Source organism: Vigna radiata, chromosome 2, assembly GCF_000741045.1.
Source record: "Vigna radiata var. radiata cultivar VC1973A chromosome 2, Vradiata_ver6, whole genome shotgun sequence".
NCBI classification, from domain to species: Eukaryota; Viridiplantae; Streptophyta; class Magnoliopsida; order Fabales; family Fabaceae; genus Vigna; species Vigna radiata.
In genome coordinates, this window is record NC_028352.1 from 3,821,083 (window position 1) to 3,841,405 (window position 20,323).

Genomic DNA, 20,323 nt, shown 5'->3' on the forward strand with positions numbered 1-20,323 from the left:
AATAGAAATATCTTATCATATATTGTAATAAATTAAGTGTTACTTGAAATTAACATAAAACGCTTGCATGTAAGCTAAAACTATTAGCATGATAATGCCAACATTAAACATGTAAGCAATTAGGCAATTGTTTCCTCCATCTCATCAAATTTCTTCTTCCACCCCTTAAAATTTTTCCTGAAAATGCTTTCCTTTGAAAAAAAGGGCGTTTCACTTAAAAATAAAAAATAAAATTCTAAAGTTATTTATTGTGTTCAAAAAATAAATTCCAAAAATGATGGAGTGCAGAAAGTAATTGACAAGCCCACACAGTCATGAAAAATGCTTCAGACAAAAGGGGCACGAAAGCCTTAACATTTGCTTCCTGCACCCGCACAAATTCTTCGAGCACCCCCTCGTATTTTTAAAATGATATTTTACTTTTTGAAAAATAACTTCCGAAATACATGTTCTGAAAAAAAAATTGGAATAATCTTTTTAAAATTTTTAGAACAAAGTTTCTCAAACAAGATCGAAACAAAAAAATTTCGGAATATAATTTCCAGAATATAAGAAATGTGATAGATAATTTTAGTTTTATGGAATAAGATTTTTTTTAAAAAAATGTACATACAAAATTAAGAAAACAATGCCAAAACCATCATTACAGATATTGTCCGAAATATGTAAACTTTAAGACCAATATCTTAAAGAACGTATCCCAGCAATAATATATAACCGACCAACAACAGTGTTGCGCATAAAAATCAAATGCGTGGTCTGCAGAGAGCCAAACAAACATCTTGAAATTTGTCACAAAATTAAAATTTATTTTTACTCATACATTTTAGTTTCCAAAATTTAAAAATAAATAAATATATCTTTTCAATTTAATTATATTGAATTCTTTAATTTATCGAATTATTTAAATTATTTAAACATTATAATAAAAAAATAACATAATTAATTAAAAATTATTATATTATTTTATTTTTAAAGTTTAAAAATCAAAAACAATTACAGACAAATTCCAATTTTGTGTGTAAATTTTAAAGTTAAAAACACATTCAATCCTTATATATTTTTTTTTTTCACAATTTATGCATTTGTTTATGCATTCTAATATAGAAAGAGTAATAGTGATATTAATAATAGTATCATGATACATTTTTATATTAATTTCACACAGAAACAAGAGTAAAATGATTTTAAAGTGTAAAATTTTGTATTTTTTTAAAAAAAAAGAAAATAAAAAATAAGTAAAGTTGTGTCAAATAAATGTAAAAAAATGAAGTGTGTCAAAAAATATTTTTTTGACACACAAATGTCATGTTGTAAAATAATTTTATCATTAAATTTTGTTAAGAGAAATGATTATTTGACACACCTAAATTTTTTATATTCATTTGACACTATCCTTACTTCTTACTCTCTTCTTTCTTGAAAAACTATAAAAATTTTACATTTTTTGAACTATTTTATCTTTGTATTATGTGTCAAATAAATGTAAAAATGTGTTATGATATTATTGCTTTTATTTTTGGTATATTTTCTTTCTGAAATGTACAAAAGCAAACTAAAATTAGCAAACATGGAAATATCCAGAAAAGTAGCATAGTCTTTTCTTGTTTTGTTGTTTGTGAGAAAAGAAAAGGAGTGTAGTGTGCCACATATGATATAAGTGGTTTGTAAGGAAAGAAAAGAAGTGAATTTGAAGGGCTAAAGGGAAGTAATTGTGCTGAGAGGGAAAGACAGAGAGTGTGATAAAGCCTCACCCTGATTCAGCCAATGAAAAACTTGTATTATATTGCTTTTGATTAACTCATCACAGTCCCACCCCACACATTCCTTATCCCTTCCTTCTAACCCAAACCTGCATCAACAAAACTCCTTCAAATCACATCAAACACATACACAAAAACACAAACACTTCTCTTCAACCCTCAGACAAAAATGGCCACAAATTCTCTCCATTACTCCATCCACCACCATTCCCTCCTCAAACGCCACCACAACAACAACCCTTCAGAAACTCCTCCCCCCACATCACTCTTCCTCAAACCCTCCACACCAACCTTAACTCTCTCCCACCACACTCTTTCTACTAACTCTCATATCACTTTCTTTTCCCTCTCCCAAACCACACCCTCTTCATCCTCCTCCACCTCCCAAACCAGCCCCTCCTTTGACCTCCTCCGCCACCACCTCTCCTCCCAAAACTTCCAGCTAGCTGATGAAGAGACCCGCCGTCTCCTCATCGTGCTTGCTGGAGAACCAGCTCAGAAGCGCGGCTATGTCTTCTTCTCTGAGGTGCAGTTTATATCCGGGAGCGACCTCTTGACCATTGACACCCTTTGGAGGGAGCACAGTGGAAACAAATTCGGGTACAGTGTGCAGAAAAAGATACTGGAGAAGGCCAATGGGGACTTCACCAAGTTCTTCATCAAAGTGGGGTGGATGAAGAAGCTTGATACTGAGATGGAGCAGTACAACTACAGGTCTTTCCCTTCTGAGTTCATCTGGGAGCTCAATGAGGACACCCCAGAGGGACACTTGCCTCTCACAAACGCTCTCAGAGGGACACAGTTACTCAATAACGTTCTCAACCACCCTGCTTTTGTTAATACTGACAAAGAACGTGATGGAAAAGATGATGCTGAGAACAGGGACAAGGGGGCACTCGCAGGATCAAAGGATAATAGTTCATCTCCGAAGACATTGTCTAAGAGGGTCTTTAAACCGGATTATAGCTTCTGAGTGCACACAGGATGTACTTTAATTTGGACTTATAGTAATTATTAATTTATCAACCAGTGCAGATGGATGATACTTCACTGTTTTTTCTTCTCTTGTTTCGCTTCTTCATTTTCCATCATGTCAGTCTTTAAAGATAAAGATTCTGCCTTTGTAATTGGGCTAACCGCGTTTTACAAACTCTTGAACCGAAGGTTCATTTGTTTGGTTGTGTGGCATTCACTGTTACACTCGAAAATATGACAACAATTGCTAACGTTGTTGTTACTCGAGTTTTCAGCAAGATTGGTGCTTCCGCACAGCTTTAAATATTTCTTGTTATTGTTATGATGGTAAAAATCACAGATAAAAAATTATGTGATTGCGTGGAATACTACTGTGTGAGATGAATTATTCACCAATTGGAAAATAGCTTTATTCTTATTTAAAAATTTAGCCTATATTGTTTGTTCCATGAGCCCAATCACTCAGAAAAAGAATAAAAATTAGTCTATGTTAAGATTCATTGTAGATGTAAAAAGTATTTCACACTTATCTAACAACAATTTATGATACATCAGTTGACATTTTAACTTTAAAAACATAAAACAGTATTTATAATTAGTTGATCATGTAAAAAGTTTTACATTCACCGTACATACCAATTTTATACTACAACATTTTGTCATCTCATTTCCTCTCTGGATAATCCATTCAAGGAGAGGAAAGTAGCCTGTACAAAGTATAGTTCTTTCAAAATTTTGAAAGGAATAATAAAGAGCTAATTTTTACAACATAAGCTCAGATGAATGGTACACAATTTCCAAAGGGTTGATGAGGTACACGAGTTGCCTCCTTGGTCAGTGACATTAAATCAAGAGTTGCCTCCTTCCAAACCAAAATTTTCAGTGCTATGAAGCCCAGTACCCTATATGTCACAAAAAAAAAAAAAGTTTGCTTTGTAACATGAAAATTAGACACTTTTCCACACCAACAAAATTAGCCAACCAGGTCAGCATTACAGAAGAGAGTGTCAAACTTGACTTTAGTTCCGAGGAAATTTTTATCCTTTCCATAGAAAACCGATAAAGAAAGGTACTTTACTGTTTGACATAACGTATACATAATTTAGAGCAAGACTTACCCAGCTAACACTATGCACAGGGGCACAGTCTCCTTGTGTGCTGATGTAAACCATCACAAGAAAGCATAGACACTGTTTCAGTGTACAAACAGGATCCTGGATTCTGAAAAGACACAAATAAAATATCAATGTCCTGAAACTTCTTTTCCCATGAATTAACTGAATATTTCAACCATCCACACTCCATTCGTTTAATTAGCATGCTCATATTTCCATATACCAAAATTTTAAGGTCCAGATGCTCTAATTTCCATGGATGAACAATTCAAAGAAAGATCATGTAGGTACATTGTAAGATTACTGCATATCAAGCAGGAATATTATTTAATATAAGCTGCGGAAATGTGGAGTCCATCTAATATTCAAAGATTTTCCACCAAATTACTATGGTGGCATCTGAAGAGAAAAGAAAAAGGGTACAAGTCGCCAGAAGGATTCTCAACGCTTATGAATGATCACCGACCACCTTCAACATGGAGTTTTGAAATTAAAGCCACCAACTAATGGTTCTGTGAGGGTGCACACATTAAAACAAATACAAGCCACTTCAAACGAAATTCCAGTTTCAAAGGACCCAGTATTAGTAACTACAAACCAGTAAGGTATTAAGACACCTATTATCCAATCCAAATTATAAAGGAAACAAAAACTACCAATTAGCTAACCACTATTTATCAGCTTCTGCAATCTAGAATGTTTGTATTTATTAAATCATAACCATTACCAGATGCATTGGGGCATCATAAACAACTTCAGCTGGTTGATCTGATCCAACACTTGACAAGCAAGACCCCTTGCAGCTCATATATTTTTGAATACTGCCAACATACTCGTGAACAATTGATAAGATCAGAACATCAAAAGAAAGAAATAATTATCAGCATGCGTGCATGATATTCCTCCTCACTAAATATTGCTTTTGTACAAAACATCATGGCAACTTGGTAAGTAAGTTTGCATCAAAGCAACAAAAAACGTGGAGTGAAAAAGACAAAGTCCAGAAAGCTAAATATGTGATGAAAATCATGCAAATTAATAAAATTAGACATCTTGTGCACAGTGAGGATCAATTAAAGAGTTAACAGTACCACTGAAATACATTATCATCCATATACACACAAAATAGTTTAGAACACATTCTCAGTGCATCACTTACATGTCACAATTATTAAGCACCGCAAGTTTATTCGGGACGCATAATTGTCCTCTTGATTTGCAAACAGAATTACATGATTCACCTTGCCTGTCAAACAAGTGATAATAGGTTCAACTGCAATGCTACAGCAAAAAATTATAAATGTCAGCCTTACTAAGAAAAGAAGAAATTTCGTAATTACTGACCTCCCAACAACAACATTGATGCCATTCAGTCTGGCTTCTATGAGAGTACTATTTTTCCCTGCTTCAATGCATGAAAAGGAACAGATTTCATCTAAATAGGGATATATGGAATAAAATCATAAAGTATTAGTAACAAAATATGATTAAGAACTTAACATAATTGCTGGCCATTAACTAACATGATGGTTTCCTCTGCAGACTTACATGAAGAATTCGATGGCAGAGAAAAACAGTGGTGGAAGTCACTAATGTAAGCATTTTCATGGACCTGAAACATTACACAAGAGATAGAAACATTAGCAACTCATTGTAAATAGTTTTTCAAGCTCTTGAGTTAACACTTGGACCCTAATGAAATTTAGATCTTAAGCTAAAAAAAAAAAAAATAAACTAACCCACATGCAATTTTTTTGTCAAACTTGTATGAGTTGAGTATACTGACAAAGACAGTATACTCAATTCAAAGTTACATGTAGTCTTGACCTCAATGCACTTGGTAGATTTTTTGGCATACTTGAGTTTCCTATGTTCGCAGAATGCATTGGGTTTGGTTTATGAACCTGACAATATTTTGTTCTCTTTGACCAAACTACATGACAACTTATCTGTGGAGCCTACTGTAATAGTATTCAGTCACGTTTTTAGCTTAGTTTAAAAGTTAGAATTTTCAATATTAATTGCTCCCATGCTATTATGTTTAGTTAAATAGTGTTTTTGACAACATCGACTGTAACTTGTAAATATTAAACAGCTTGGAAATATAAAGATATTAGACACCAAGATATATACATTCTTCTATTAGACCCGTGTAAAAAGACAAGACGCCTGCCCATGGTGATATTTTGCTCTTCATACACCTAAAATTTAAAATCTAGAGATGAGGTCCTATATAGCCTTGAATGTGTATGAAATAGCAATTAGTACTGGGCTCCATTTTAGCCTGTCTAATGAAAATCATTATACCAGGTAAACCTGACATAACAGACTAAAAGGGATCAGGGACATTTACTATTGTAATTGAGAGAAAACAATGAACAAAGTTGGAGAACCAAAACCATGATCCAAATAAATTGTTATGCCAATACTGATGTAAAAGCGTATGGGAGCACACTCAGCTTTATCATAAATGCCTAGAAATAAACTAATGTGAAAAACTTCTAAATCAAGTCTGACAAAAATTAGTTGACATGAAAAGGGCTTCCTTTTTAATAGAATGAGCAACCTTGTACATTAAAGGCATAACCGTATAAATAGTTTCTCAAAGTAAGTTAAAACTTCAAGAACGACAATATAACAGGAATCCAGGAGTATACTCACCACACTCTCGGAACTATGACGGCATCTCCCAGCACAGTAGTCAAAAACACTTGTATAAGTTCCTGCCAAAAAATAAAATGACGTCTGTCAGAATAAATAAATTTGGGATTTACCAACACGCATAAGAAACTTTGGGTCATTTAAGAACCAGTTAGCAGAGGGAAAACCAAGCCAAATCAGGAGAGGAAAGAGAAAGATGAGAATCTCACTGTTTATGTTTCTTACTAAAATTATACATGCAACAAAATTCATCAGAAACATGTAGGTCATGAAGGAAAATACATGCGAAATCAGTCATATATCTAAAAGCATACTGGTCATCAGGGCAAACGTGTATGAAATAGGTCATACGTCTAGACAAGTTAATCAAAAGCCCTAAACACAATTTACACAACGACCAAACAAAATAGGAATGTAAAAAGATAGAAAGAAACATACTTGCAGTAGCAGGCTTAGCAACCTTCATCTTCAGCACTTGTTCCTTACTCGTCTGCTCGATTAAGTTGAGAAAAAAAATGCAAAGACCCAAACTTTGTTCAATTAGATGATGCCCCAGAAAGGGGAAAGAGAGAATAAAGTGAAATATCTCATAAGGGGTTACCAGAGCAGGATTGAGGCAGCAGGAAACACAATATTCATAAGAGTTGCAGCATTGTGAAAGAAGATTGCATTCACTGCAAATAGAAACAAAAGTCACAACGTAAGATGGCAACAACATAGTTCGTGTTTGTATGTTCAGTTGTTACCTTCAAATGCAAGTAAGAGTTTGGAAACAGAAAAACTCACTGACAAGAAAATTTCTCCCCCTTCGGAGGGCAGCAACGAGAGCGTGAATTAACAGACACAGCATTACACACATAACCTACCAAATACTAATCAAAGTAAATCAATACCAATCAAAAGTATAACATTGACAGTAAATAGTGTAGAATGCAATAAAGCTAATAATATCATAAGTGAATTAAGAAAACTAAAACTAGAAAAATTTGTTGACCAACCGTTTTCATCTGAAAGGAGGTATCTGCCTTGAACGGTGGTTTTGCAGGGATGGAGGGTTTGAAAGCTAACATCCTTCCTAATTGCAGTGATCGTTGGTGAAAAGTTAAAGATAAACAGAATAAGCAAATAAATCCTCCTCGATGATGATGATGCACACACTTCCATCACGGAATCATGTGAGTTTCAATTAATTTCCCACCTTTGACCTCGATCAATCCCAGATTCTGTACCAGATTTTGATTGTTCTGTTCGCTGTCTCTTTCGCACCGTTCGTGCCCGGCCCAACACTTCCTGGGTATCGTTTTGGGTAAGTTGGAATGGGCCCAGCCTATCTGTAAGCCCAAAGAAATTTTAACCACAATTATAATAATAATAATAATAATGTACAGTAGTAGAAAATAATGTAGAATTATAAATTTTAGTGCTTTCTGATTTTTTATATTTATGGATAAGCCTTTGGTAAAATTAATGTGATGTATACTGGATATTGTGTGAGGCAATGTGTATATAAAAATATATTTAAAATTTACTAGAAATCTAAGTACAAGTGAAAAATCCCGTATATAAAATCACTATTTCAAGATACGGATAATGAATAAGAATAAGAAAATAATGTTTTTCTTTAATGATATTTAGAAATATAAAAAGACTTAAACTTTTAGAAAAAAGGAAAAGTTAACATGAGAGACAGCATAGATATATATGGCTTACAGGCTAAAATGTAAGATGAAGTCAACAAAGATAAAGGGAAAAAAAAAAGAAAAAGAACATTCCTTTTTCAAAATCCAATCCAATTTGGTACGTTGAACTTTTTTCGGTGCTTGCAATCATTATTAACATATATTAATCTTATAATTTTATTTTACACATTCTTTTACCATCTTTACTTTTTATAGTGCTTTTTTTTCATGTGAATTGATTTTTACAGTTGTTTTTATTTTAATTTTTTACCATTTTCATTATTATATTGAAGATTATTAATATACAATGTACTAAAATTATGTCTTTATGTTATTCTTTCTTACATCGTGACTAAAGAACTTACATCAATTTTCTTATTTATATTTAATATAAAATTTTTACACTTATAATTATTTATAAAAAATTATTATGATATTTTTTATTTATATTTGTTTCTGTTGAATTTATTTGAGATTGGTCGTCTTTTCTTATTCTGCTATTTTCTCATTGTCTAATTCTAATGTAATTTATTATGATTGTTGACTCACAAAAACACTTCAATGTTTAAATTTGATATATTTTATAAAAAAAATTATTATTTTTATTAGGATATAAAAAGAATTGAATGATCGAAAAAGAGTAAAGAAAGAAAAGAGAGATTAATTCAACCAAAACAATGTTTATATTATCATAAAAATCTAGGTTGATTTAGTTTTATTGAAAAGGTTTATAAGTCATAGTTGTTTTATCATATAGGTATTACTTTCTCGATTTATTAGCTTATCAAGTTAATGACAAATTGAATAATTAACTCATTTGTTTTTTTTTTTAATTATTTACGAATTTAATGGACATGCTGCTGTGTGGTTGGTATAAATTGGATGTACACCTGATTAAAAAGTTATTTTTTAAGCCTCTAGATAAAATTATTACAAAAATTAATGATAATATTATAAAAATACATCTTTAATACCTATATTTTAGTAAAACATCTCCACAGATTTATATTGATGAATTTTGTCTTGAATTTTAATTAAATTTTGTTAATTTATTAAAAATTTAAATGATTTACATTTTAATTAAATATTTGTTGTTTAACTTTTTTAATTAAATAACATGATTTTTATATTATTTTTTATTTTTTATTTATATCTATGTCTTAAGAAATATAAAATAACAAAAAATAAGTTGACTGTTTAAATTGAAAACATATTAAATAATGAATATTATTATATTTTCATATTTCTTTTATGCCATTTGTCACGAGACCTCTGCAATAATCATTGATGAAGTTATTCAATATGGTTTCAATTAAATTAATAAAATATATATTAACTCCATTATGTTTTTAAATTTCTAACATCAATAAAAATAAAAATAATGTAATTTGGTTAACTTGAGACTTAATTAATCATTTTCTCTTTTCATACAAAAGAAAGATTTAAGAAACTTGTTTTTATATACAGAGCGACGGCGTTGAATGATTTACGCGTAAACGATGATGATGAAGCGCAACAGAGTGGTCATCGTGCAGTCAACTTCCCAACCACGCCAATGGTGACGTATCCCTTCCATTTTCTATCAATTATTAATTAAATTTTTATTATCTGTTTCATTTCATGCTTTAACTAGACAGTAGGCAAGTACATGTTGATGCTGGAATGAAAGCGTTGTTTTCCTAAAGCATTTATAATTTCCAACTGAAAACAACGAAAATGTCGGTGGAGTGTTCCATCCTCTGTCCCCATTGCCATTATTTTTAGAAGAAGAAGAACATTGCTTTTATTTATTTTATTTTGCTGTTTCTTTGTTTAATTTCTTCAAATTTGATGTTCAATTGAATCTGAGAAACTCGTGAGCTACAGCTTTCTGAGCTTTAATCTCAGTAATTTTCTGAAATTTTTGTGTTGGAGTTCAATCCAGATCGTGACCAGAATCCGGGGACCTTTGATTTTGCAACCGTTTGAGTTTTGGGTAAGTCAATGTAGGTTGTTGTTTGGTTTCTACTTTTCAATCCGTTATTTTGTTTTTGCTTTTTTTGGCCTAAATTTGTTATTTTTGCGGTATGGAGTTGACTGAGTTTTAGTTAAGTTGTAGTGGTGAGCCTTGATGAAGAACGGTTAGATAAACAGTTGGTTAATTTGTGTTGTTGTTATTGGAATGTGAATTGTGGAGGCAGTTTCCAGAGTGGATTGATTGATATTGTGGAGATTCTTCTGGGTGCATAGCAAAATGGGAGTTATGTCCAGGCGGGTTGTGCCCGTCTGTGGCAACCTATGTTGCGTCTGTCCTTCTCTGCGGGCGAGCTCTAGACAACCGGTGAAACGGTACAAGAAGTTGCTAGCCGATATTTTCCCACGCAATCAGGTGACATTTTCAGCTCATGTTATGCTATTTCATTTAAGATATCAAGATTTGTTTGTTACCGTTTCCACTCTAAGTGACTAGTCTAGTGTGACCTCTGAATAGGAATTTTCAGTATCAAGATTCTTCATGACAATTTTTCTATTCTAGTAAATATCATATATTATTTAAATATTTTGATTGCTTTGGAGCCCCTCTCGGTGATTTTTCTTTCCCCTATGTACCCATCATCTTATGCATGATAGATACCGTGCTTGGCAGGAGGCTGAACTTAATGACAGAAAAATTGGAAAACTGTGTGACTATGCTTCCAAAAACCCACTGAGAATTCCCAAGGTAAAGCCATCCTCAAAAGTCTTTATTTTCTGGCACCTGTAGTTCAATTTCGTTGTGTAATCAAGACAAATTACGACTAAATGGATAGAATTTAGATAGTAATGATTCTCTTGAGAAACTATTTGATTTGATTAATATGATGAAAACTATTTTATGTCTGAAGTTATCTTTAGTGCTGGACAAAATGCCATTGGCTTCAATTTTTTAATGAATTTAAACTTGCAGATTACTGATTACTTGGAGCAAATATGTTATAAGGATTTGCGTTATGAAACCTTTGGCTCAGTGAAAGTTGTCTTGTTCATATACAAGAAATTCTTATCGTCATGTAAGGAACAGATGTAAGTTTGCTAACAGGATATAGATTGTCATCAATCTCACAAATTCACTTTTGATGAATAGTAGTTGTAGTTTGCCAGAACAAAAATTTGCACATGAAATTACATATTGAAAGTTCCAGTCATTGATTTTATAAATTCTATATGCTTCCTAACTGATACTTCAATGATAATAATTTCTTTTAGATAAATGTAAACTAGTGGCTTAAGGGACGCATGTAAACAAAGATTATAATTTTTTTTTATTGGAAAACGATGTATTAGTGTACCAGAAACACACAAGTTATTAAATAATTTATTTAAGTAACTAAAAGCATTTCATTAGCTGTATTTAATGCTCTTTAACCAGTGCCCTCATGGCACTTGTTAGCATGACCCACTCTTTCAACTACATCAATCTTAATTCACTGAATAATGAAATGTTTACTATGCAATTTCCTTTTTTATCATTATTTACAATGACTGTGCAGTGATCTGAATACCCTAAAGTTTGTGAACAAGAAAAGGATGTAAAACATGATCTCGTTTCAAACCTTTTTTCTCATATAACATTGGTGATTTTACAATTTGAGGTAATATAAAACCGTGTAATAGTTTTTCTTATTCAATGAAGTTGTGGTTCCTATGCTATCTATTGGCTGATTGCTATTGCCTCTTCTTTTAATTTGAAATATAAGGTGGTATTCAAATGACAATTCCTAATTTTGCAGGCCTCTTTTTGCTGGTAGTTTGTTAGAGATTATTCGAACTCTTCTAGAACAAACCCGAGCAGATGAAATCAGGATCTTAGGCTGCAACGTTCTTTTTGATTTTCTAGATTGCCAGGTATTTAGTTATGAAACCTTTCTGACCTGATGGAATTAATATCCCTGTGGGATTGACTTATCTGGATGGTGCATAGTTAGAGATATCTGACATCCCTTTGAATTCTTTGCTTAAATTTAAGTATCTTTTCTCTGGGTGAAAGTTCAGGAAGCCAGTGAAAATGGATACCGCTGGAGCTCAAAAATCACAGTTCCCCTTGTGGGGCTTATTGTGGATAACTGCATTTTCAGTCTGGCTACTTGCTATATATTGCATTTTTCAGACCTAGCTTAGTCTTTTTTCTTTTCACATTTTTTTTGAAAGGCGTGAATTTTTGCTATCCTGACTTTTTTAAGTTAAAATAGACAGATGGTACATACATGTTCAACTTAGAGGGTTTTATTCCTAAGCTATGTCAATTGGCTCAAGAAGTAGGGGAAGATGAACGAGCTTTGCGTCTACGTTCAGCTGGACTACAAGCTCTGTCCTATATGGTACCTTACTTTCTCTGGTTCATTGGTTATGTCTCTTGGAAATTGCTCATTCATTCCTGTAATTTGACATAAATGGCATTCAGGGCTTCTCTTTTCATTTTTGATTGAATATACATAAGTAACCCCATAACTATCTTTTATGAATATAAACTCTTTGCTTATGAATAGAATGTAATATGGTCCTTAGCAGTTTTAGTGATCAGGATCATGTTATGTGGTTATTTAGCTGTAGATAATGATTGGCTTTGTAAATGACTGTAAGAGTGAGATTTAAATAGTTTGAACTAGTTAGTGGTTATGTCATTCCTGCAATAGTATCGCTTATCAATTGCCTTGTAGGTCACTTGTACATTCTATTGTTGATACATGTTGTTTTCTGTCCTTTTTCTTTGGCTAGGTGCGTTTCATGGGTGAGCACTCACATCTTTCCATGGTTTCAGATGAAGTGAGTACTACATCCTTACTTTTACTCTTTCAATTTTTGTTCAATAGTACAAGAACAGATGTATAAGAAAGGGATGCATTTCTTTGAAGTTTGATTTGCTATGTTTTTATTTTATTTATTTTTCCTAATTTTGAACCTAAATTTGTGTATTTAAAGTTTTGCCTACCTAATTATTTTCTTTTACTTGGTTGGGTGGCTCGGTTTTGAAATAGATTATATCAGTGACTTTGGAGAATTACACGAGTCTCCAATCTAACTCCAAATCTTCCATGGAAGATAAGCTGAATTCTGAGTCACTGGACCCTATAGTACAGGGATTTCCTAAAGTAGAAGACCCTTTAACAGATATCACTAAGAAGGATCCTTTGTTTCTGAAAGCTGTGACTGGAAATGAGATGAACATTGTGTTGTATGTCATACCTTACTCTTCTTCCCACCATTTATTATGAAGCCAACAGTTATGGTTCCAAAGCCCTTATGTCTTACACATTTTACAGGGATACTGCTAAAGATCCTACATACTGGTCAAAGGTCTGCTTGTATAATATGGTCAAATTAGCAAAAGAAGCTACAACTTTACGGCGTGTTCTTGAACCTCTTTTTCATTATTTTGATTCTGAAAATCAATGGTCTTCTGAAAAAGGAGTTGCTGCTCATGTTTTGATTTACTTACAATCTCTTTTAGCAGAATCAGGTAGCCCTGCAATACTAAGTGATGTGATTTTTTATAAAAAAAGATTTTGTCGCTTATTTCAGTATATTGATTATCTCTTTTTCAACACTAGGAGATAATTCCTGCCTTCTGTTGTCCGTTTTGGTCAAGCACTTGGATCATAAAAATGTTGCTAAGCAGCCGATCCTTCAAATTAATATTATTAACACAACAACAAAACTTGCACAAAATGTGAAGCAACAGGCTTCGGTTGCAATACTTGGTGCAATATCTGAACTAATTAAACATTTAAGGAAGACTCTGCAAAATTCAGCCGAAGCTTCCAGCTTTGGAAATGATGGGTTTAAGTTGAATACTGAACTTCAATTTTCCTTGGAAATGTGTATATTGCATCTTTCCAACAAGGTATGCACAGCATTTTTTTCCTTTTTTTTTAACTTTATGCTGCTTCTGTTATAACACTTTGAGAATGGCAGGTTGGGGATATAGGACCCATTCTTGATTTGATGGCTGTGGTGTTAGAGAATATCTCAACTACAACTACCATTGCAAGAACGACAATTTCTGCTGTTTATCAAACTGCAAAGCTAATCACGTCCATCCCTAATGTATCATATTACAAGAAGGCAAGTATTCTTAGTTACTTTGACTGGAAATGGACTTTTCAATGTGCTTCACAGTAAATCTGTACTATTTTTTTTTTGTCTTTTCAGGCTTTCCCTGATGCTTTGTTTCATCAATTGCTCCTGGCCATGGCTCACTCTGATCATGAAACCCGAGTTGGAGCTCATCGCATCTTTTCTGTAGTGCTTATTCCATCACCATTTTCTCCTCAGTTAGACCAAATAACAAAGATGTCTGAGAAGGTATCAAGCGAAAGCTTCTCCATTCAGCATGAAAATCTTTTAGGAGCAGAGTATATGAATGGGAAACAAGCGGAAGGAAAGGCAGTAGTTGGTGTGAGTGAGAAATATGCAATTCGTCCATACCATGTTCACATATTTCCTGGGGCTCTAATGGATGGAAAAAATGTATGGGAATTTTTGTTTATTCTTTTCATCTTTATTAATCGATTTAGTAGACATGTAAGAAATGATGCTGGTAGTGCCTCATCTTCTTGGTTTGCACTTCATACAAGCTTTATTAATTCCAATTATATTAGTTGTCATAGGAAGTTATTCAGTTAGTTTAGATTATATATTTTTATTTTTTCTAAAATAGTGGAGAGGACCAAGGTATTTCTATTTGCTGCTAATGAAATATTGCATGATTTAACTAAAATTTTCAGGAGCTAAGCTCTTTTCGGTTAAGCAGTCACCAAGTGAGTCTCTTGCTTTCTTCAATCTGGATTCAGGCAACCTCTATGGATGGCGGCCCTGCAAATTTTGAGGCAATGGCTCACACTTATAGCATTGCTTTATTGTTCACTCGTTCAAAGGTGAGATTGGTAAAATACTAAAATGTAAAGATAATGGTTTTTTTATATTTAATGTCACTAAATGCAATACACTAATGTTTTTTTTTTCATTTTCTTTAACTGTTAATTATTTATAACAGTGTACATTGTCAATAATCAGTTGACTGTTGCTCGGGTCACTTCTACTTTTATATCTTAATCTTATATTTTTATAAAGCAGCCTAATTAATATTCTCACACTATTACCTCATTACCTGAGTCAAGAACTGCTGTCAATGGGTATTTCAATTTGGTGTGAAATTAACTATATTTAGTGGTAGTGACCAGCATTTTAACTGTTTTAATCTCTTCTCGAAATGAAAAAAAGAAACACCATGTTTTTGTTAATTTCTTTTATTAATCCAATAACATATGAACCGAATAATTTAATTAACTAATTAATTTGTCTAAATTCATGGTGATGATGTGAATTACTTTCAACAGACATCCAGTTACATGGCTTTAGTAAGATGTTTCCAACTGGCATTTTCCATAATGAGCCTCTCTTTGGATCGTGAAGGTCAGTTGAACTTGAACATATAATTGATTTTTTTTATCTTATCTTGACGAGCTGCCTTCTTTACACAATTATTACTATATCCAATTTGATCTGGAACAAATACAAATTGTCTAATGATGGAAAGACAGATTAGGTGCCTCAATTATTGGTGGTGCAATTTAAATACCTGTTGAAGAACTTAATTTCAGTTATTTTTAAGATTAAATCTAGTATAGTATCCAAACCTATAGCTTACTTTCATACACCACTTGCCTCAACTTCTTAAGGTGCAGTTTGGAAAGTCGCCTTAATTGCAGCCACTTTGGGCTGCATGGGGTGGGGGGTTGTTTATTTCTCATTGCATGGTGATATGACCTAAATATTGCTTATAAGAGGTGTAGAGTTTTCACTTTACAAGTTGGTTTTGTGAGCTGAATTAGACCCTAAACAGAAATTCCAAGATAGTATCATATCTTTGCTTTCAAAATAGTTGGTATCTTATCCTATCTTAGATCCATTGTTGGGCCAAAGCCTTGAGTGAGTGCAAATCTCACATTTTAAGTCAATTTAAGATTGAGTCAGTCTTAAAATCTACTTTGTAAGGTAATATTAGAGTCTATCCTAAAAATATTAGTTGGATCTACTGTGTCACCTAGGGTATGTGTGTTGAAGATCCTACATCAATTAGTGATATGTTCAAATTAGGATATGTATGTGGGTAAAAACTTTACCTTACAAACCGATTTTATAAGATTGAGTTAGGAATAAATCCACTTTCTATGACTATGAATGCCATAATTTTTTTTATTGACTAAATATAAGATGATGGTTTTATGCTGGAATTTTCTGACATGCTTGTTGTCTACATGCATTTCAAAGGAGGTTTGCAACCATCTCGCAGGAGGTCTCTTTTCACTTTAGCATCATACATGCTTATATTCTCAGCCAGGGCAGGGAATTTCCCTGAGCTAATTCCAAAAGTTAAAGCATCCTTGACAAATTTAACTGTAAGTTTCTTCCCCTAATCACTTGTTCCCCATTGCATGACCTCATTATTCAGCTTGCTTTTCAAAATTGAATTTTACTACTTGTTTGTTTTGAATAATAATAAGGTAAATTAATTAGTGTTTTAAACCCACAGGTAGATCCTTTCCTTCAGTTGGTGGATGATGTCAAGCTGTGTGCTGTTTATACAGAATCAGAGAAGATAGTTTATGGATCTCAGGAAGATGATGTTTCAGCTATGAAGACACTGTCAGCAATTAAATTGGATGATAAGGAATTGAAAGAGACTGTAATATCATTCTTCCTGACTAAATTTTCAGAATTATCAGAGGTAATATGAATTTATTTCAATTGCTTAGATTCATGGTTGGGAAGTAGCCAGGTTTAGGAGGATGAAGTAGACACCACTTTATTTCAGTTTTCCATTTGTTAAACATATCAAACAGAAATCACAGCATAGTTGTTGGATTAAATGGTGAAAATGTTTTGCTCAAGCTTTTTACCAAATACTGCACTTCTAGTTTAAGGATAGATAACGACTTACTTTCTGCTTGTTATTAGAAATTACAAACTTCCAATTAGTTACATAAGCCATCATCAGGAAATGAGCTACATAATTTCTCAGATCGAAAAGTGTGTGCATCGGGTTTAGTTGGTTTGATGAATCATGATTTGATTTGCTATTTTGAAATAATTATTATAAATGGCTAATTGGTTGTGCTTGATTCATTTTTCTACTTATGAAGTTATACTCACAGCTGTTAATGCTCTTGCATGTATTCTAAAAACTATCACTCAAACCAATGTTTTTCTTATGTATAAAAGATACTTGCAAATATTATATTATGTATGTAGCATGTCATACAAAAATAGCTGCAGTTGAGTTGCTTGCCAAGGAAAACTTCAGTAGTGGATAAGTGTAAATAATATGACTTTTCCATTTTAACCAGGATGAGTTGTCGACCATAAAAAAACAACTTGTACAAGGGTTTTCCCCTGATGATGCCTATCCACTGGGACCTCCTTTGTTTATGGAGACACCAGTACAGTCTTCTCCACTTGCTCAGATTGAGTTCCCAGATTTTGATGAGGTAAAATTCCTCAAAATTGTATTTTCATTTAAGTGGTTTCAGAAGCTTTTTTCTGTCTCAGTACTATAACATGTTGTTTTCAGATTGTGGCTCCGGCAGCTTTGATGGATGAAGAGGCCCGGCCTGAACCTAGTGGAAGTCAGTCAGATCGTAAATCATCACTCTCTAGCAATAACCCAGACATTCTAAGTGTTAATGAACTCTTACAATCGGTAAAATTATGATATGTTTTTATTTTTAATTTTAGCTGTATGGGTAGGTGATTATATTTTAAATCCATCTTGGATGTTTCAGCTGGAGAATTAAAACTGGATTCTTTCTGTTAAAGGATATTATTTTATATTTTGTTCAGGTTGCTTCACTGTGTGATTGTATTTTAAATCAATGTTTGTTTCTGTTGGAGGATGAAAATTATGTTTCTGAAAGATACTTTGTGGATCATTGTATGGATAGGTATTGGAAACTGCACGACAGGTGGCTAGTTTTCCCATTTCATCAACTCCTGTGCCTTATGACCAAATGAAGAACCAGTGTGAGGCACTTGTAACAGGAAAACAAAAGAAGATGTCAGTTCTTCACAGTTTCAAGCACCAGCAGGAAACTAGGGCAATAGTTCTTTCAAGTGAAATTGAAATGAAAGTTTCCCCTTTGCCAATTAAGGTTAGTATGCTTTCTTAACATGAAAATTTCATTTTACAACAACAGAAAAGTATATAGTGAAAGAATAATTTATTTTTCAAATGATCATACTGGTCAATTGCTTGTCGTAGTATCAATGTCGGCCAGTTTAGGTAATCAGTGAATTAAGCAATGATCAAATTACTATCATTAGAAAATAAAATCTGGAAAGAGGAGAGTCACTCAGAACCAATAAAAATCATTCACTAGCTTAAACCATATATAAAGTTCATTTATTTTGTTTACTGCTTCAATTTATGTAATGGACACTATTGCACGATGCATCATAATCGACCAAAAGTTTAGATAAATATAAAGTTGTTCCTTAACATTGAAAGGGTTATTATTTGTTACTGTGCCATTGCGTAGACACTGGATTATTCAGAAGGTGATCTGAAGTTGGTCAGTCAGGAACAATTTCAAGCACAATATCAAGTTCGTCCCTGTTCATTTGATTTTGGACAGCAACATTCTTTAAAGCTACCACCTGCAAGCCCCTTTGATAAATTCTTGAGAGCTGCTGGATGCTAGGTGTACAAGATTGCCATAATAGATATGTATTTTAACTATACACAGATGGAAACATCATCCCCTTTTTTGTTTAGTTTAATTGTCTCTTTCTCAATCATTTGGTATTTTTTCATTCTTTTTGTAGCAATAAACTTCCTATTATTTTAACTGTCTTTCATCCCGAGTCTCCAAAATGGGTAAAATGTGCTTCATAGTACCAAGTTTCTTCCACCAAATATATGATTTTGTTGGTACTTGAGACAGAAAATATATTTCTGGAATACTTAGTTGATTCTTTTCACAATCTTTTATTTATAATAAAAAATTGATACAAGATTACGTGAAAATTAATAGACTACACTAAACACCTAAGTACCGGGTTAGGTATTTCTATAGATACAACTCATAAAAACTAATATACTGCGTCCTAAATAGGCTTAATGATTTTTAATTACTCTAACATTTAGCATTAGTAATTTTTCATAATAATTGTTAATATTTTAAGGGGGTTATTTTGTTTTATCATCACTGTTTCCATTATTGCATGATGAATTATCTCATTCTAGAAAAATATTTTTTTTAATACTTCTAAGTCTCAGTCTTAGTTAGCAAATCTTAGACCAATTAACTTTGCTTTCATACTAATTGATCAAATTGTTTTCATAGTAAATCTTAGTCTTCATATGATTTACATATAATTTTACCTGCATCTATTTATTTATTTTTGTCTATCACAATGTATAAAACTGTATTTATTTTATGATGCATATTTTTAAGATATTTTATTTATTTTGTAACTGTAAAAGTTATTTTAAAAATAAAGCATCCATAATATCTTTAATTTTGTATTTTTATAAAAAAATTTTAAATTATTATAGTTATATATATATATATATATATATATATATACACACATAAAAAAAACATTATTACTGACAGCCTAAATCCATTGGAAACGTCCAAAATTCATCAGTAATGGCATTTTTTCGACGAATTACCGACGGACGTAACTCCGTCAGTAAATATCTCGATTTGGTTCATCTTCTTTCTCTTTTTCCTTCTTTTTTTTCTCAGATTTTAATTTTTTTTATCAAACTTTTTTCATTCCTAAACCAAAGTAAGAATCCAATTCATTCCAAAACCAAAATGAAAAACTAAACTTAGGTTCTCCAATTATTTTAAAAACCCTAAAATTGGGAAAAATCCCCAATTAGTTCTCCCATGGCAGCGGTGGTGTTCTCCCATGGTAGCGGTGGTGTTCTCCAATGGCAGTTGTGACACTCTCCAACGGCAGTGGTGGCGCTCTCCAACGACAACGGTGACGTTCCCCAACAACAGCGGTGGCAATGTGGAAAAATGGTTGCACGAGAGAGAAAAATGGTTGTAGAGAATGTGAGAAGTGCTCTTGAGATGAGAGGAAAGAAAAAAATGAAGAT

At 32.7% G+C, this 20,323-nt stretch overlaps 3 protein-coding genes across 13 annotated transcripts; 2 read left to right on the forward strand and 1 right to left on the reverse strand.

Moving 5' to 3' along the window:
- Window positions 1-1,728: 1,728 nt before the first annotated feature.
- On the forward strand, window positions 1,729-3,000 carry LOC106754399 (tetrapyrrole-binding protein, chloroplastic). Its single transcript, XM_014636411.2, has one exon. It carries the CDS (start codon window positions 1,933-1,935, stop codon window positions 2,734-2,736), a length of 804 nt encoding a protein of 267 aa, XP_014491897.1. The 5' UTR covers window positions 1,729-1,932; the 3' UTR covers window positions 2,737-3,000.
- A 306-nt stretch (window positions 3,001-3,306) lies between these two features.
- Window positions 3,307-7,799, reverse strand: LOC106755366. 9 transcript variants are annotated; one of them, XM_022778379.1, is made up of 11 exons: window positions 7,513-7,794; window positions 7,305-7,376; window positions 7,116-7,188; window positions 6,953-7,044; window positions 6,515-6,576; window positions 5,402-5,465; window positions 5,198-5,255; window positions 5,013-5,099; window positions 4,581-4,674; window positions 3,857-3,959; window positions 3,307-3,640 (listed from the first exon to the last, which is right to left on the reverse strand). In XM_022778379.1, the coding sequence occupies exons 1-10, from the start codon at window positions 7,676-7,678 to the stop codon at window positions 3,867-3,869; spliced, it is 861 nt and encodes a 286-aa protein (XP_022634100.1). In that variant the 5' UTR covers window positions 7,679-7,794; the 3' UTR covers window positions 3,307-3,640; window positions 3,857-3,866. The 9 variants fall into 9 exon arrangements, 8 of the variants coding, with proteins under 8 accessions (XP_022634100.1, XP_022634099.1, XP_014493007.1 ...); XM_022778378.1 differs by having other exon boundaries at window positions 5,198-5,258; XM_014637521.2 differs by having other exon boundaries at window positions 6,953-7,004; window positions 7,301-7,376; window positions 7,513-7,790.
- A 1,830-nt stretch (window positions 7,800-9,629) lies between these two features.
- On the forward strand, window positions 9,630-19,074 carry LOC106756250. 3 transcript variants are annotated; one of them, XM_014638589.2, is made up of 21 exons: window positions 9,630-9,751; window positions 10,118-10,168; window positions 10,374-10,561; window positions 10,820-10,894; window positions 11,120-11,235; window positions 11,943-12,057; window positions 12,402-12,530; window positions 12,928-12,975; window positions 13,188-13,384; window positions 13,473-13,669; window positions 13,761-14,053; window positions 14,125-14,274; window positions 14,362-14,679; window positions 14,937-15,086; window positions 15,549-15,624; window positions 16,483-16,610; window positions 16,745-16,939; window positions 17,559-17,699; window positions 17,783-17,911; window positions 18,153-18,359; window positions 18,747-19,074. In XM_014638589.2, exons 3-21 carry the CDS (start codon window positions 10,427-10,429, stop codon window positions 18,906-18,908), a joined length of 2,961 nt encoding a protein of 986 aa, XP_014494075.1. In that variant the 5' UTR covers window positions 9,630-9,751; window positions 10,118-10,168; window positions 10,374-10,426; the 3' UTR covers window positions 18,909-19,074. The 3 variants fall into 3 exon arrangements, with proteins under 3 accessions (XP_014494075.1, XP_014494076.1, XP_022634105.1); XM_014638590.2 differs by lacking the exon at window positions 9,630-9,751 and adding an exon at window positions 9,820-9,911; XM_022778384.1 differs by lacking the exon at window positions 9,630-9,751 and having other exon boundaries at window positions 9,925-10,168.
- The last annotated feature ends 1,249 nt before the right edge of the window (window positions 19,075-20,323 follow it).